Consider the following 17500-nt stretch of genomic DNA (forward strand, 5'->3'; position numbering starts at 1 on the left):
CACACACACAAATGATTATTAACCATATGCAATGTAAATACTGTTATTTTTACTATTTCTTTTAATGTTATTATAGTTTTCTTCAAATTGCTCTCCTATCCTATGTGTTTTAAATATTTGTTTTATTTTAATGTATGCACCACAACACCTTGTACACTTCCTTGTTTGTGTTAACCTACCTGTTTCTGATTAACACACATTGTGAAACTAACACTTAACCCTCTACACACAACACTCAAGATAACTCTAACCCTACAAGCTGAATGAATGGAAGTCAATGCATTTGTTGGATAAAGTCTCTCTTGGGTTCATATCTGTGCTGAAGGGAGTGGTGGGAGCTTCTCTATCTCTTCCCTGCAGCCCCACTGATATCTCGGCTATCAAACCATTCACTCCTCCTCATGTCGAGGGCCGTAGTGCTGCGAGCTCAGCAGAGTTAAGAAAAACACATGTTAGGACACTACTCGGGTCTCTGAGGTATTTCATAAGAGCTGTTGCAGGATCAGTTCAGTGTTGTTGCTCTGCTAAGATTAAAAAGGGTTATTTTGGGGAACCAGAGGAGCGGAGAGACAAAAAGAAATACGAGAATATTCACTCATTTAAAAAAAGAAATGTACAAGCTTTGTTAAAACTAAGCACTACGTTTGAAAGCTCTTTAAATCATCAGTTTAACCTCAACTACCGAGACACACATCTGCTTTAAGGTACTTTGTGCAAACTGATGCCTTACATTTGATGTCCTTCTAGGTAACATGTCCTCAGAATAAACAACAACAAATGTTTGTATATTTTCTGCTAATACTCAGCGTTTTGCTCTGGAAACACTGATACAGTCTGTAATTCAATTACATCTTTAAAGGTGGGGTAAGTTTGAGAAACCGGCTCGAGATACACTTTTTGTTATATTCCATGGAATGCTCTTAACATCCGATAGCAATGAATATCTGAAGTGCTTTGACAAAAAATCCATAAAGAAATGTCATCTGTGGAAGAAGCCGTGTTGCTGTAAGAAGTACATCCAATCCGTTTAGCCGGCCCGGCTAAACGGATTGGATTGCCGCCCTGTCTGTCAGCCTTCCATCTCGTGCACGCACAAATGTATCTCGTGCCGTCATTGGGCGTGCCGTCATTGGGCGTGCCCTCATTGGGCGTGCCCTCATTGGGCGTGCCCTCATTGGGCGTGCCCTCATTGGGCGTGCCGTCATTGGGCGTGCATTGCAGCAGTACTTCAATGACTCTCCAGCAACAGGCGGCCACTTTCACCAGTCTGCTGACGTCATGTGCGCGTTCATGTGTGTTGGAGGAGGTGCTCTGTAAGGAAGTCTGAAGGAAGGGGCGGATTCTTTTCCGCTGTGTACTTTCAAATGTTAGTGCACTCGAGCCGGTTTCTGAAACTTACCTACCCCACCTTTAAGTTTCAACATCCCTGGATCAATACAAAGTCTATTTGTGTGTTGTTGTGCTTTTTCCTGTCAAACAAATAACAGTTTTCAGTCACTCATACGTGTGTTGCCCCACTCTTTGTTTAAATATTGCAAAATCAACAAATATTACAAATCTCACATTGACCTGAAGTCCAGTGCGTTTCCCTCGTCAACAACAAGCCATTTCTACATCCTCTGGTTTCTACCATTAGGGCAGTGGTTCATTACCTCCAGATATGGTTAAAGTACACACTTCCTTTCCTCAAGGAGAAGTACAGATACTCGTGTTTAAAAATACTCTGGTGAAAGTAGAAGTACTGACTAAACTTCTTTACTCAAGTGAAAGTAAAGAGGCTTTGAAAGTGTACTTCAGTAAAAAGTACCCATAACTAGCAGCTGCTTTAAAGAGTACCTGACCTCCCTTTATAATAATAGAACAATAATGTCATTCGGATCAGTCATTAGCCCGCATGGTTTTTCTTACCACTGCTACGCTGACGACACCCAATTAATTCTGTCCTTTCCCCGCTCAGAGACCCAGGTCGTCGCACGCATCTCTGCTTGTCTAGCTGACATCTCTCAGTGGATGTCTGCTCACCACCTCAAGCTCAACCTTGACAAGACTGAACTGCTTTTCCTCCCGGGAAAAGATCGTCCCACTCTTGACCTAACAATCAACATCGGCACCTCAGTTGTTTCCCCGACTCAGACTGCAAGGAATCTGGGTGTGACCCTAGATAACAACCTGTCCTTCACTGCAAACATCGCTGCTACAACCCGTTGCTGCAGATACACGCTTTACAACATCAGGAAGATGCGTCCCCAGCTGACTCAGAAAGCGACTCAGGTTCTGGTCCAGGCTCTCGTCATCTCACGCCTAGACTACTGCAACTCCCTCCTGGCTGGTCTACCTGCATGTGCCATCCGACCTCTGCAGCTCATCCAGAATGCAGCGGCTCGTCTGGTCTTCAACCTTCCTAAATTCTCCCACACCACTCCGCTCCTCCGCTCCTCCGCTCCCTTCACTGGCTTCCGGTAACTGCTAGAATCCACTTCAAGACAATGGTACTTGCTTACCATGCTGCGAATGGATCTGGCCCTTCCTACATCCAGGACATGGTTAAACCGTACACCCCAGCACGTGCACTCCACTCTGCATCAGCCAAACGGCTCGCTGCACCCTCGCTGCGAGGGGGACCCAAGTTCCCATCAGCAAAAACACGTGGGTTTGCTATCCTGGCTGCAAGATGGTGGAATGAGCTCCCCATTGAAATCAGGACAGCAGAAAGCTTACACATCTTCCGCTGCAGACTGAAAACTCATCTCTTTCGACTCCACTTCGAGAGATAACAAAGCACTTATATACTAATAAAGGGCTGGCTTATCTAAAGCCAGTTGAGTAGCACTTGAAATGTTTTGCTCTATGAAACCTGATGTACTTTATGATTCTGTTTTCTTCAAGTTTGTATTTTGTTGGTCGAACGCACTTATTGTAAGTCGCTCTGGATAAAAGCGTCAGCTAAATGCAATGTAATGTAATGCATTGTTAGCTAATGAATGTTTCCATGCTGAACAACGGCAACATGACAACGTTTCCATTGGTCCCTCTTCTTTAGAGAAGACCAGGAAATTATGGATACACGGATCGTGTTCAAATCAATAGGCACGCAATGACTCTAAAGAATAATGATCACGCACCAAACACACATTCAGACTAAAGGAACCAGCTGTTTGGAAAATGAGAGAAGTAGAAAGTACAAGTATTTGTGTTCAACATGTAAGAAGTAGAAAGTTCAGGTATTTGAGTTCAACATGTAAGAAGTAGAAAGTACTGGTATTTGAGTTCAACATGTAAGAAGTAGAAAGTACAGGTATTTGAGTTCAACATGTAAGAAGTAGAAAGTACAGGTATTTGAGTTCAACATGTGAGAAGTAGAAAGTACAGGTATTTGGGTTCAAAGTGTAAGAAGTCAAAGTAAAAAGTGGTCAGAAAAATAAGTAGTGGAGTAAAGTACTGATACCAGAGAAATGTGCTTAAGTACAGTAATGAAGTATTTGTACTCCACTACTTCCCACCTCTGATTGGCTGAACCAGGGAGACAGTGGGGGGTAAACGGGGAGGAGAGAGGGAGGTTTACCCGGGCAGGAGGAGGTGAACATGGGCAGAGCGGTGGAGTCTTGGTTCCTCCGGCGAAACCTCTGAACAAACTCCTTCTGACTCTCTAAGATACTGAAGCCTGCAGCCAGAGTGCTGTCCAACACAAAGTGCACACCTACAGGGACACACAAACAACAACAACAACAACAACAGAGAGGTGAGGGAAAGATCAGATAAAGGAAAATGGGAAGTGGAGCATCTGTGGTTCTGTACTGTGTTGGTTAGGGTATCAAACTGTATTTATAAAGCACTTTTCATACACAAAAGTGACGATAAGTGCTTCATAAATCACAAATAAAAACAATTCTACCAATAGAAGTCAGTAAACACAGGAATGAAGAAAAAGTATAAAATAAATAAAAATGAATAAATACAAAATGATGACATTAAAATGATATAAGAATACAATTTAAATACAAATAAATACAACTAAATTAATTAATAAAACAAAATAAGAATTAGATAAAACAAATTAAAAAATTAAAAATAATAATTAATTTTTAAATAATAAAAAGGGACACAAATTAAATAAGAATACAAATTAAATTTTAAAAAAAGAGTAAAATAACAATTATTCTAAGTGCTCACCTAAACTCTTGAGGAAGCCGCAGAGTTTGTGCGCTGCCTCCGTGATGTCCACTCCGAACTTCACAGCGAAGAAAGGCAGAGACTGCGGACACACCGAGGCGACCAGGACGCGCCGCTTCGACACGTCACACTTCTGAGAGCGAGGACACACAGCAGAGGGACATCTTTAAAGTGTGAAACTCCCCTTTTTCAAGAAAATATATAGAGATCAAACATTATATACACACAACATACTGACATCACCGGTACACCGGTACACACACAGAGTATAACATTAAGAAATAAAGGAAATAGTGACAAACACTAAAGGTAAGGTGGATCAAATACACATATTTGGACTCCATTGCCTTCCCTTTTTCCAAGTAAAGTGTGCATTATTTGGTCTGGAGCCATTCACATTTTTCTCTTGTGAATATGAAATGCTCCCAAAGACAAAACTAGTTGTATTAAAAAAAAACAATAATTGTAATCCATCACCTTTAAAGTTTATAAAAATGTCCTCACCCTTAAGTTAAATCGTTTGTCCCGTTTCTCGGATGTTATTCGAAGTGCAACACTCCCCGACATTGTCCGATTTCAGAGGTTCTTTTATTATTGTTATTATTATTAGTTTATACCTTATTGAGCGCCAGCACTCGCTCCAGCTCCTCCAGGTTCTGCTGAGAGATCTTCAGACTCTCCTCCTCCGACAGACAGCCGTCACAGGACAGACAGGAGCTGAGCAGCAGGGGGGATTCTTCAGGGAACTGGGGGGTAAAAGAGGTGTATATCAGTATTTAGTGTCTCTACTTTAAAGAGTCCTCTCCTGCTGATGTTCAGGTGTATATCAGTATGTAGTGTCTCTACTTTAAAGAGTCCTCTCCTGCTGATGTTCAGGTGTATATCAGTATGTAGAGTCTCTACTTTAAAGAGTCCTCTCCTGCTGATGTTCAGGTGTATATCAGTATGTAGAGTCTCTACTTTAAAGAGTCCTCTCCTGCTGATGTTCAGGTATATCAGTATGTAGTGTCTCTACTTTAAAGAGTCCTCTCCTGCTGATGTTCAGGTGTATATCAGTATGTAGTGTCTCTACTTTAAAGAGTCCTCTCCTGCTGATGTTCAGGTGTATATCAGTATGTAGTGTCTCTACTTTAAAGAGTCCTCTCCTGCTGATGTTCAGGTATATCAGTATGTAGTGTCTCTACTTTAAAGAGTCCTCTCCTGCTGATGTTCAGGTGTATATCAGTATGTAGTGTCTCTACTTTAAAGAGTCCTCTCCTGCTGATGTTCAGGTGTATATCAGTATGTAGTGACTCAACTTTAAAGAGTCCTCTCCTGCTGATGTTCAGGTGTATATCAGTATGTAGTGTCTCTACTTTAAAGAGTCCTCTCCTGCTGATGTTCAGGTGTATATCAGTATGGAGTGTCTCTACTTTAAAGAGTCCTCTCCTGTTGATGTTCAGGTATATATCAGTATGTAGTGTCTCTACTTTAAAGAGTCCTCTCCTGCTGATGTTCAGGTGTATATCAGTATGTAGTGTCTCTACTTTAAAGAGTCCTCTCCTGCTGATGTTCAGGTGTATATCAGTATGTAGAGTCTCTACTTTAAAGAGTCCTCTCTTGCTGATGTTCAGGTGTATATCAGTATGTAGAGTCTCTACTTTAAAGAGTCCTCTCCTGCTGATGTTCAGGTATATCAGTATGTAGTGTCTCTACTTTAAAGAGTCCTCTCCTGCTGATGTTCAGGTGTATATCAGTATGTAGTGTCTCTACTTTAAAGAGTCCTCTCCTGCTGATGTTCAGGTGTATATCAGTATGTAGTGTCTCTACTTTAAAGAGTCCTCTCCTGCTGATGTTCAGGTATATCAGTATGTAGTGTCTCTACTTTAAAGAGTCCTCTCCTGCTGATGTTCAGGTGTATATCAGTATGTAGTGTCTCTACTTTAAAGAGTCCTCTCCTGCTGATGTTCAGGTGTATATCAGTATGTAGTGACTCAACTTTAAAGAGTCCTCTCCTGCTGATGTTCAGGTGTATATCAGTATGTAGTGTCTCTACTTTAAAGAGTCCTCTCCTGCTGATGTTCAGGTGTATATCAGTATGGAGTGTCTCTACTTTAAAGAGTCCTCTCCTGTTGATGTTCAGGTATATATCAGTATGTAGTGTCTCTACTTTAAAGAGTCCTCCCCTGCTGATGTTCAGGTGTATATCAGTATGTAGTGTCTCTACTTTAAAGAGTCCCCTCCTGCTGATGTTCAGGTGTATATCAGTATGTAGTGTCTCTACTTTAAAGAGTCCTCTCCTGCTGATGTTCAGGTGTATATCAGTATGTAGTGTCTCTACTTTAAAGAGTCCTCTCCTGCTGATGTTCAGGTGTATATCAGTATGTAGTGACTCTACTTTAAAGAGTCCTCTCCTGCTGATGTTCAGGTGTATATCAGTATGTAGTGTCTCTACTTTAAAGAGTCCTCTCCTGCTGATGTTCAGGTGTATATCAGTATGGAGTGTCTCTACTTTAAAGAGTCCTCTCCTGTTGATGTTCAGGTGTATATCAGTATGTAGTGTCTCTACTTTAAAGAGTCCCCTCCTGCTGATGTTCAGGTGTATATCAGTATGTAGTGTCTCTACTTTAAAGAGTCCTCTCCTGCTGATGTTCAGGTGTATATCAGTATGTAGTGTCTCTACTTTAAAGAGTCCTCTCCTGCTGATGTTCAGGTGTATATCACTATGTAGTGTCTCTACTTTAAAGAGTCCTCTCCTGCTGATGTTCAGGTGTATATCAGTATGGAGTGTCTCTACTTTAAAGAGTCCTCTCCTGCTGATGTTCAGGTGTATATCAGTATGTAGTGTCTCTACTTTAAAGAGTCCTCTCCTGCTGATGTTCAGGTGTATATCAGTATGTAGTGACTCTACTTTAAAGAGTCCTCTCCTGCTGATGTTCAGGTGTATATCAGTATGGAGTGTCTCTACTTTAAAGAGTCCTCTCCTGCTGATGTTCAGGTGTATATCAGTATGTAGTGTCTCTACTTTAAAGAGTCCTCTCCTGCTGATGTTCAGGTGTATATCAGTATGTAGTGTCTCTACTTTAAAGAGTCCTCTCCTTCTGATGTTCAGGTGTATATCAGTATGTAGTGTTTCTACTTTAAAGAGTCCTCTCCTGCTGATGTTCAGGTGTATATCAGTATGAAGTGTCTCTACTTTAAAGAGTCCCCTCCTGCTGATGTTCAGGTGTATATCAGTATGTAGTGTCTCTACTTTAAAGAGTCCTCTCCTGCTGATATTCAGGTGTATATCAGTATGTAGTGTCTCTACTTTAAAGAGTCCTCTCCTGCTGATGTTCAGGTGTATATCAGTGTGTAGTGTCTCTACTTTAAAGAGTCCTCTCCTGCTGATGTTCAGGTGTATATCAGTATGTAGTGATAGGGCCCTTTTCAATAAATATTGGTCGGAGCAACAGAGGGAGACATTTCTTGACCATTGCTCATTGGAAACTACACTTCCCATAATGCAACTTGATGCCATCTCTCCTCCCATGCTTGGTGAATGCTAGGAATCTGACGGATGTGTGAGAGTTTCTGTGCCGTGAATCAAGCAGAAGCTTGAGCTCGTGCTTACCGAAGAGGGGCTCACATTTATTTTGGAAACAAGTCCTTAAAAACACTATAACTCGGATACAATGTCTTAAGAAATCTTAGTCAACGGAGACTAAGAGGGGCAGACCAAACAAGCGAAGTGCATCCATATAAATGTGTGATTAAAGAAGCTTAGTGGTTTAAGTGAAGAGAAAACACATCATCAGATTTGAGCAGATACTCAAGGTTGGGATACTTGAGTGTAGGAACATCACAGGAGGATTTATTTTGCATTACCTGTCCATTGACTTCCTCTTTCTCCAGGTGTGAGTCGGCACCATCTTCACTCTGCTTCTTGTTGCACTGTGTGAAACATCGATACATATTACATTAGTTTTTAAATTCAGCATGCATAGGAGAATCAACTGATATGTGAGCAAAAACTAAGTCTCCAACTAGTTATGGTTTTCATTATTTCGTAAATATCCGCAAACTCCACCAGGTGATCTCTTTCGTGTCTTGTTTTATCAGTCAAAGCCACTTTCTGTCAAACTACTATTTTGTGCAGCTTTTCTCCTGAGAAGCACGATTACAAAGCAGATCCAAATATAAAGTCACTATAGGGCCACAAACACAGCAATACAAGTACACACAAAAAAAGACATGGTATTTAATGCTAGAATATGCTGTTAAAGTGACGCTCCACATTACACAGGCCGAACGCTGACATTTCCGTATGAAAATGTGCTTTAAATATGATGCAGGAACTCACCTGTTTGGTGCAGTTCTCACACTTCTCCTTGCGCTTCGGTAAGTTGACCTCTGACATCTTCCTCTGCGGTTATCTGTGAATAGAGCACGTTATATATATGTAAAGATATATAAAGATTAAAGCTCTATTAGCTTCCTATAGCTGGTCATGTCTACTGAAGCATGAGGACTGTCCTGCTACTGGGAGATGTCTTTGCCTCTAAGCCCCGCCCTCCTCTCACTGTTATCCAATCACAGGCAGAGCACTAATCATGGAAACAACAGCCATATAAATGATGGGAAATGAACACACACACTAGTCATTAACTTTTAAATGGCTCAGGGTAATTATATACGCAGTAAAACAGAAACAGAGACATAAAGCAATCACAGAGATGTAATTACGTTTCAAATACGTCACGTAAAATACAGAAACATGTCAACAAGTGGTGTGTGTTGTATTTTATACTCAAGGAAGAGGATTAGGGACACATGAGGACATCTCAATTATCTGATTTCAATAAGAAACAATAAAGAAATAATAAACATTAAAGGTCCCATGTCATGGCCATTTCTACTGATCATAATTCCATCGTTGAGGTCTACTAGAATAGATTTACATTGTTCAATGTTCCAAACTCTCATTGGTTTCTCGCAGCATCTCTGTATAGTCTGTGTATTCACTCTCTGTCCTACACGGCTTGTTGGAGCTCCTGCCCCCCCCCCCCCCCCCCCCTCTGTGAGCCCAGTGGCCGTCTGCGAGACACAGCGAAACACAGCCCGAACACACACACACCCGCAGCCTCGCCGCGTCCCACCGTCTCAGGGAGGAGAAATCCTGAGAAGCTGAGAAAAGAGTGTGTGTGTGTGTGTGTGTGTGTGTGCGTGGCCTAGCATTACTATACTTGTGGGGACCTAAAACTGTTTACACAGTCACGTGTGGGGACTCGCCGCCCTTACGGCCCGTCTACACTACAGGCGTCGAAAAATCTTGAAGCTGGGCGTGTCTGAGGCTTGGCGATTTTTTGCGAGCAACGCGACCAACAACCAATCACATGAATCTCCCGCCCCCGACATACAAAGCAATAGCAAAGTTAAAACAAAGTAAACTGGATATAAAATCCCCAAACAGGCGAAAACCTACCAGTTTCACCCACTGTCTCTGCCACCTCCCTCCATGCCTCGCTCCTCCGGTTTGTATCCCGGTAGATGAACAGAGACTGATCATACAGCACCGGGTGATTCACTACCGCTATAATCAATTTTCCCTCCATTTTTTTGAATATGAGGAAATGACCTGCATAGTCTCTCCCAGCATACACGCGGTTTGATTGGCTAGCGCTTGTACTGGCAGATTTGCATAAACGGGATTTCATTGGCTGACGCCAGCTTCGAGCAAGCATCGAGCCTCAAAAGTTGAACATTGTTCAACTTTTGACGCCGATAGACGCTCGCGATGCTTGCAACGCCTTGCCATGCTACCCACAATGCAGTTCGGCAAAGTTTGAAAATATCCTACGTCACCCCATTCAAATGAATGGGCGAAGCGTTGAAAGCATTTTTTGACGCCTGTAGTGTCGACGGGCCGTTATGGGGACAAATTGGAGGTCCCCATGAGGGGAATCATTAATTTTAGGGTGAAGACTTGGTTAGGTTTAGGATTAGGGTTAGGGTAAGGTTTAGGGTTAGGGTAAGGTTTAGGGTTAGGGTTAGGCATGTGTTGGTTATGGTTAAGGTTAGGATAAGTCTCCAGGAAATGCATTTAAGTCAATGTAATGTCCCCTGAAGTGATGTATACATGGTATGTGTGTGTGTGTGTGTGTGTGTGTGTGTGTGTGTGGAAGTCTTAACGTAACGGCTCCACAGATTAGTCCATTTGCGTATGGGCACGTCACTGTGACCAGGAAGACAACAACGGAAAAAGAGAAATCTCCAACGAGGCGTTCTGGGGCAGCATAGACCCTCCCTCCCTGTGAGCGCACTGTGCTCTGATTGGTCAGCTCGCCCACTCTGTTCTGTTGAGTCCACCACCGTTACAGCGGAACATCAGTGATTATGTTTTACAATGGCGTTTGTTAGCAACCAGGAAATGACACCAGTAATGACAAACAGATGAGAATGCTGCGTGGGGTCTGGGGGCCGTGTTGGCGGGACGTTGCGGGGCTCGAGGAGCGGACAGTGTGAGCTGGCTTACTGGTGTCGTTTCCTGGTTGCTGCGGGGGATCTGCGAGACACCGCGAAACTCACCTGAACTCAGCCTGAGCACGCACACACTCACTGGGTGTTTCTCAATCTCGAGTAAAGCTGCTTCAGAGTCACGGGCCGTTTCTCAATCTCGAGGATACAGGCTTCCAAGCCAATATTTCAAGGATGCTACGTCATCGAGTGCCGCCGAAGGACTGTTCCAATCTCCAGCATACTTGGAATTCCAGCGAGGCCGCGTCCTTGGTTTGGGGGAAATTTCGAGGCTGCACATGGGTAGACTTCGCGTCCTTAAAATCCCCACAATGCTTTGCGTACGGACCAATTTCAAAAACCTTTGCGGAGAATGGCTGAACCGACGCAGCACACATTGAAATGTAAGTGTGTAGTGGCATATAACACGTGTTGGTAAATATGTTACTTTGTTACATTTGTTTGTTATCACCAAAAATGTGTTCCTGAAAGTAAAGCAAGTTCATAATTAGATAGACATCGTGAGGTATTTATTTTCGGTACAGTTTATGTTGAAACCGTTAGAGAGAGTGGCACACTTGTTAGCCTGTTCCATTCTTCTTCGTTTTCCGAAGCCGTGGCTTGGAAGCATACTTGCTTCGTTTCTGAAGGAAGTGACTTGGAAGTACGCGACTACCAAGCCAGCATCCTCAAGATTGAGAAACGGCCACTATTTCAAGCATACTACGTCATCGAGTGCCGCCGAAGGACTGTTCCAATGTCCAGCATACTTGGAATTCTACCGAACCCGGTTAGGCGTACTTCGTAGCGAGACATTTTGAGGCTGCACATGTGTAGACTCCGCAGTCTTAAAATCCCCACAATGCTTTGCATACGGACCAATTTCCCCAAATCTGTGGCGGAAAATTTAAGGCGGAGCCTCTCATCTGACGCACACATGCACACTTGCTAGCCTGTTCCACTCTTCGTTTTCCGAATGCCAGGAAGTATTCTTGCCTCGCTTCTGAAGCAAGTGACTCGGAAGACATGTGCTACCAAGCAAGCGTACTCAAGATTGAGAAACACCCAGAGCCTGAGAAAAGATAAGTCTGAGTGAGTGAGTGAGTGAGTGAGTGAGTGAGTGAGTGAGTGAGTGTGTGTGTGTGTGTTGAGGAGCTCCACGGATTGGTCCATTTGGTCGTCGTTACTTCACTGTGACCAGGATGCAAACAATGGAAAAACAAAAATGTCCAACGAGGCGTTCTGGGGCAGCATAGACAGGTATTTTCTGTGTTAGAGTTTTACTCGCTACAGGGTGTACTTTGAGGGTTTGTGACTTTGCAGACCGTTTACATGCAGAACAAGCTACATAACACACAAGGGGACGGGTAAGAAACAGAAAAGCATGTCATGGGACCTTTAATTACAAATATATATATATATATATAACTGTAATAAATATAATAATAAAAAAAACAGATCAGATATTTTTCTCAGAAATTCAAAGGTATTTCCATTTGGTCACATCCGGTCACATCTTAATAAATTGTATCTCATATGGCCCTAATCCTCTTCCGTAGCTAAATAGACAGCTCGTATCTTCCGTAGCTAAATAGACAGCTCGTATCTTCCGTAGCTAAATAGACAGCTCGTATCTTCCGTAGCTAAATAGACAGCTCGTATCTTCCGTAGCTAAATAGACAGCTCGTAACACATCATAATATTAAAGTTGATTCCTAACCCAGATGAATTAGAAATATGTAACACAGTCAATGCTATAATAGATCTTACCACAAGATTAGCCATCGCCCCTGAAGGACATGTATTCCTAATAGATAATCAGAACATTAAAGCTTATATTTTAAGATTTGTACTCACCTTTTACTCTTATTTCACAGACAAAGACGCAGAAGGACTTCAGAGGACAATCAGACACAGCAGGGGAACTCAGTTACTCAGCACTATTTCTATATTAAGCAGTATTTCTTTAAAGTTTAATCATTTGTAGACGGTGTCACAGTTTCCTGGGTTTAACCTCCGCTCTTATTTTATAATACTGGTGTATAAAAGTGCTTATTGATTCCGTTATTTAAGACAGTCCGGTGTGTACGTCTGACTCCATTGTTTTCTAACCAGTGTGCCGGAGTACGCATGCGCAGACGTTTTGTTTTGCCGTTGATTTGGAGCCCTACTGCCATCTGCTGGACTACAGTGGATAACATAAATAAAATAAAATGTATCAAAACAATGCAATAAATACATACAATAAAATAATAAATAAATAAATAAATAAATAAAATAAATAAAATAAATAAAATAAATAAAATAAATAAAATAAATAAAATAAATTAAATAAATTAAATAAATTAAATAAATTAAATAAAATATTTGATAAAACAAAAGCATTTATACACACAAATAAATATGTGTGTAGTGAATCTTATAGAACTTTACTTTATGACAGGGAAGTTAACACAAATAATGTGAGGTAAACTAGGACAGGGTATGCAGGAATCCTGAAGTGAAATATAATACCTTTTAAGACCTTTTTTAAGACCCTTTCCATACATTTTAAGACCTTATCGCCACTTCGAGTTTTAACCGGTTACCTTGGCGACACACTTTACCTCACATTGACTATATACAGTATTGATTGTCCTTCCTCCTTATCTTCCAACCATTTGGACGCAGACTTGCATTTCCCCAAAACGATGTTGTTTAACAACCGGCGTAAACGGACCTTCGCGCTATCAAGCAGTGAGCGCGCGATGTCCTGTTCAGATGACGTCAAACCCAACGGGATGCCATCAATAAACTACACAGAATCACACTACACACCTACGCAATGATTACATTCAGGCACACTGTAGAATACAACCTCTTTGGACCATTCATATACTTATTGAAAACAAGCTACAACATGTAATACCTTGGAAAATGCCGTTTAATACTTTTTAATTGGCTCCTTCATTTTCGCTAAATTGATTTATCAACTTTTAATACCTTTTAAGACCCCCCGGGGACACCCTGTAAGATCTGGTAGGATGTACATATATACAGATATGTGAGCAGGATAGATATGTTAAATATATATATACATATTAAAAACCCATATCGTATTTTTCCAAGAGTAGACCGGAGTAGACGTGATATATGTTAAGAGTAGTTGGCTTTTCAAAGTAGTTCACAAACAAACAAAAACACGAATATTCTAGAAATAATGTTAAAGTAAAAGCTAGTATAACAAATAAGGAAGATAATGTTTATTGAAAATGTATTCTAGATGTATGAAAAACGAAAAACGTGCGCAGTAAATCTACATGTATGCGTTTGATGCTTTTATTTTGAAGGCAGCGAGAAAGTGAGCTCGTCCAATCAGAGGCGAGAGATCCAGGAAGGAAGTAGTGTTGTGCATTAACATGAAAATAACTTCCTTATATTTCACTACATGTGTTTCCTCCACAAATAACCGTTTTCTTACACTGCAACGCGAAAACTATCGCAGAGGAAGAAGATTTAAAGGTAAATAATGCAACATGTATTCAAGTTTGTATATTTATAAAGCTGTTTTGAGGTAGAGAAGTGTCCATTACATCCAGTGCATCTTCTGCAGGAGCATCTTTGTATCTTGGTGGGTTTTTAGATTTATTTAAGGAGTTTAATTTCTGAAAAATAATCGCAAAACATGTATTTTATTCTCCTACCTCCTGTGATATGTAACCAGGCATTTGGTTGTATTTGTGTATCCACCTCTGTCCACACCCTAAAACAATAGAGGTGCACGGACTCTGCTGATACAAAGTCTGTGGATAATCCTCCGGAATACTGTCCACAGATTAAAGTTTGGAGACTATTGCTGTATGTATAAAACAGAAACAAATCTGCATTACCCTAATTAACTTAGACATATTTGATTAACAGACTGGATCAACTCTCAATGATTAACATCTGCAGAGAAATCCACATAAGACACAAAAACCTCTTAAAGAAACATTAACAATTAATCTATTTAAGAGTTTAGACATTTTAACGGTTAAACTAAGGAGACTTCATGTCAGATTATGAATAGTAAGGATGGTTGTGATATACACGTTCCCTTTGTTAAATTAAGGATAGGAGTAATTAATTAATAACCTTTATCTATTTGGTCTCTTAACCTTAACCTTAACCTTCATGGTTACCGAAGACAGGATAAAGAACTTTCTGTATTTCAACTCCAGGGTATATTTCAGGTCCCATGTCATGGCCATTTCTACTGATCCTAATTCCATTGTTGAGGTCTACTAGAATAGATTTACATTGTTCAATGTTCCGACTCACAGCCTCGCCGCGTCCCGCCGTCTCAGGGAGGAGAAATGAGAAGCTGAGAAAAGATTGTGTGTGTGTGTGTGTGGCCTAGTGTTACTATACTTGTGGGGACCTACATCTGTGTGGGTTAGGGTTAGGCATGTGTTGGTTAGGGTTAAGGTTAGGATAAGTCTCCAGGAAATGCATGTAAGTCAATGTAATGTCCCCTGAAGTTATGTATACATGGTGTGTGTGTGTGTGTGTGTGTGTGTGTGTGTGTGTGTGTGTGTGTGTGTGTGTGTGTGTGTGTGTGTTAACGTAACGGCTCCACGGATTGATCCATTTGGGTATGGGCACGTCACTGTACTCAGGAAGAAAACGATGCGCTCAGAACAGTCTCATAATACACACGTGCACACAGAAGGATTCAAACTTGTATTTCCGGATCCACACTTGTGTTTTTCAAAGCACACGCAAATGTGTTCCGTTTCATATCCATGTAAATACAATCCAAATACAGAAACAAGTTTTACATATGTATTTTTGATCCTCACATATTAGTTTCCCGTTTAAATCCTCTGCACCTGCAAACACGACCCGCTCTCTGTGCACGGATCGCTTTGCATTCGTGTGTGGGTTTTTTGAGACTCCCCTGACGGTCAGCCGATTCGTACTTGTCATTTATCTCATCTATAGCCAATCAGATGTCTCCTCCAGTCTAAGCCAATCACATGACCGCGCCCCCACGAGGGTAGGATTTCTTGCGTTCATGACACTTCATACGCATTTTGCGCAGTCCGGTCAGCTCGCTAAACAGAGGGCGGAGCATCAGGTGATCATGCAGAGCTGCGTGTCTCAGTCAGACTCAGCAGCTGATCTGATCTCTCTCTCGCGTCCGGTTATACTTCACTCGTGTTTATGTCCATATCGATCAGATCCAGCTCTCCTGATCGGCCTTTATAGAGAGCACCGATCAAACTATTAAGAGTGAATATCGGCCGATAATGACCGGCGGGGCTCCCCCCGTTAACAGGTCACTTTCTAGCACTGGCTTCGTAGTGCACTGATCGAGTAGGCTAAGCTAACCTGTAGCTGCTCCCTCCACACTCACAACAACTTCATACAGACATAAATAAAGCAGCTGTATTCGCCATACAGGAAACACACATTTTAAAACGGTTTTGCCTGCCGTTTTTGTGTACACAAGCATTCATCAATGGTTTGGAAAGTGGCGCTGTACCTTAATAATATAAAGGCTTGTATTTGCGGGCATTTCCTGTTCGAAAACTGAGAGTGGAGGTGTCCTGAGATTAGCGCCTGCAGGCAGGCTCAATGGACCTGTCAGCTCCGGACTGCGCAAATTGCGTACATGAAGCGCTACGTCATGAACGCAATAAATCTATCCTCGTGGGGGCGCGCTCATATGATTGGCTTAGAATTGAGGAGACATTTGATTGGCTATAGATAGAAATAATTACAAGTACGAATCTGCTGACCGTCAGGGGAGTCTCAAAAAAACCCACACACGAATGCACAGCGATCCGTGCACAGAGAGCGGTTTGTGTTTGCAGGTGCAGAGGATTTAAACGGGAAACTAATATGTGAGGATCAAAAATACATATGTAAAACTTTTTTCTGTATTTGGATTTTATTTACATGCATCGGAACACATTTGCGTGTGCATTGAAAAACACAAGTGTGGATCCGGAAATACAAGTTTGAATCCTTTTGCGGATCATGAAATACAAGTTTGAATCCTTGTGCATGTGTGTATTATGAGACTGTTCTGAGCCCATAGCACCAATGGAAAAAGAGAAATGTCCAACGAGGCGTTCTGGGGCAGCACAGACAGGTCTTCTCTGTGTCAGAGTTGTACTCGCTACAGGGTGCACTTTGAGGGTTTGTGACTCTGCAGACCGTTTACATGCAGAACAACCTTCATAACACAAGGGGACGGGTGCTAACCGGAAGAGCATGACATGGGACCTTTAACTGGTATTCATATCATGTGAAATATGCTTTAACTACATGTAAAGTATGAGTATGTTTGTCTGAGTTCAGATGGGTTACATGATGGTAGAAGAGCACAGCGCCACGCTGCTCCACCTGAAGAGATCTCCAGGCCTGCGCTCCTGGTCTCTGCTCGTTGGTAAGTGTGTGTGCAAATGCTACGATACGATAGGATAATACTTTAATAGTCAGATCAAGTCTGAAATGCTCCTTGCATCACAGCAGCTCCATGTGTAACATAACAGACAGATATCAAGACACATGAGAAACAAACAACAACCATGGAACATAGCAGCAGGATCAGTCAGAGCTGCTCAAAGTGTGCATTTGATCTGGATTCAGCTCTTATTCACACAATCTGTCCAATAAAACATAAATAAACATCCAGAACTAATAAAACTGCAACGCTACGTCGATTGACATTAAAGTAATACACAGTTTTCATTTCTAATCCAATAGTTAGGTATTTCTTCTTTCAGAAATGCCACAAAATGCTATTTTTTGCTTCTCAAATAAAGAGATTTTTCTGCCGTTCTCTGTTTTGTATCTCTTCAACAACACACTGTGGGTTAGTAGCACC

At 41.7% G+C, this 17500-nt stretch overlaps 2 protein-coding genes across 3 annotated transcripts in view; one reads left to right on the top strand and one right to left on the bottom strand.

Annotated features, from left to right (window-relative positions):
* Nucleotides 1–3562: 3562 nt before the first annotated feature.
* LOC117558955 (nuclear prelamin A recognition factor-like) lies at nucleotides 3563–12752 on the bottom strand (the record flags this gene model as incomplete). The annotated part of the gene is given in 6 exon segments (XM_034235516.1): nucleotides 3563–3697; nucleotides 4171–4303; nucleotides 4788–4916; nucleotides 8017–8082; nucleotides 8492–8564; nucleotides 12502–12752. Coding segments are annotated over 5 exon segments (520 nt in total), but the record flags the coding sequence as incomplete, so codon positions are not given.
* An 819-nt stretch (nucleotides 12753–13571) lies between these two features.
* Nucleotides 13572–17500, top strand: part of LOC117558953 (cytochrome b-245 chaperone 1 homolog) — a 9837-nt gene continuing 5908 nt past the window's right edge. The window contains exons 1-2 of one of the 2 annotated variants that reach the window (XM_034235514.1): nucleotides 13572–14145; nucleotides 16972–17059. In XM_034235514.1, coding sequence (XP_034091405.1) covers nucleotides 16972–17059 — 88 coding nt within the window. In that variant the 5' untranslated portion in view covers nucleotides 13572–14145. Of the gene's footprint in view, nucleotides 14146–16488; nucleotides 16512–16971; nucleotides 17060–17500 lie in introns of those variants that run through there. The other variant, XM_034235515.1, reaches the window with a different exon arrangement.

Source organism: Gymnodraco acuticeps, unplaced genomic scaffold (genome assembly GCF_902827175.1).
Source record: "Gymnodraco acuticeps unplaced genomic scaffold, fGymAcu1.1, whole genome shotgun sequence".
Classification (NCBI taxonomy): Eukaryota; Metazoa; Chordata; class Actinopteri; order Perciformes; family Bathydraconidae; genus Gymnodraco; species Gymnodraco acuticeps.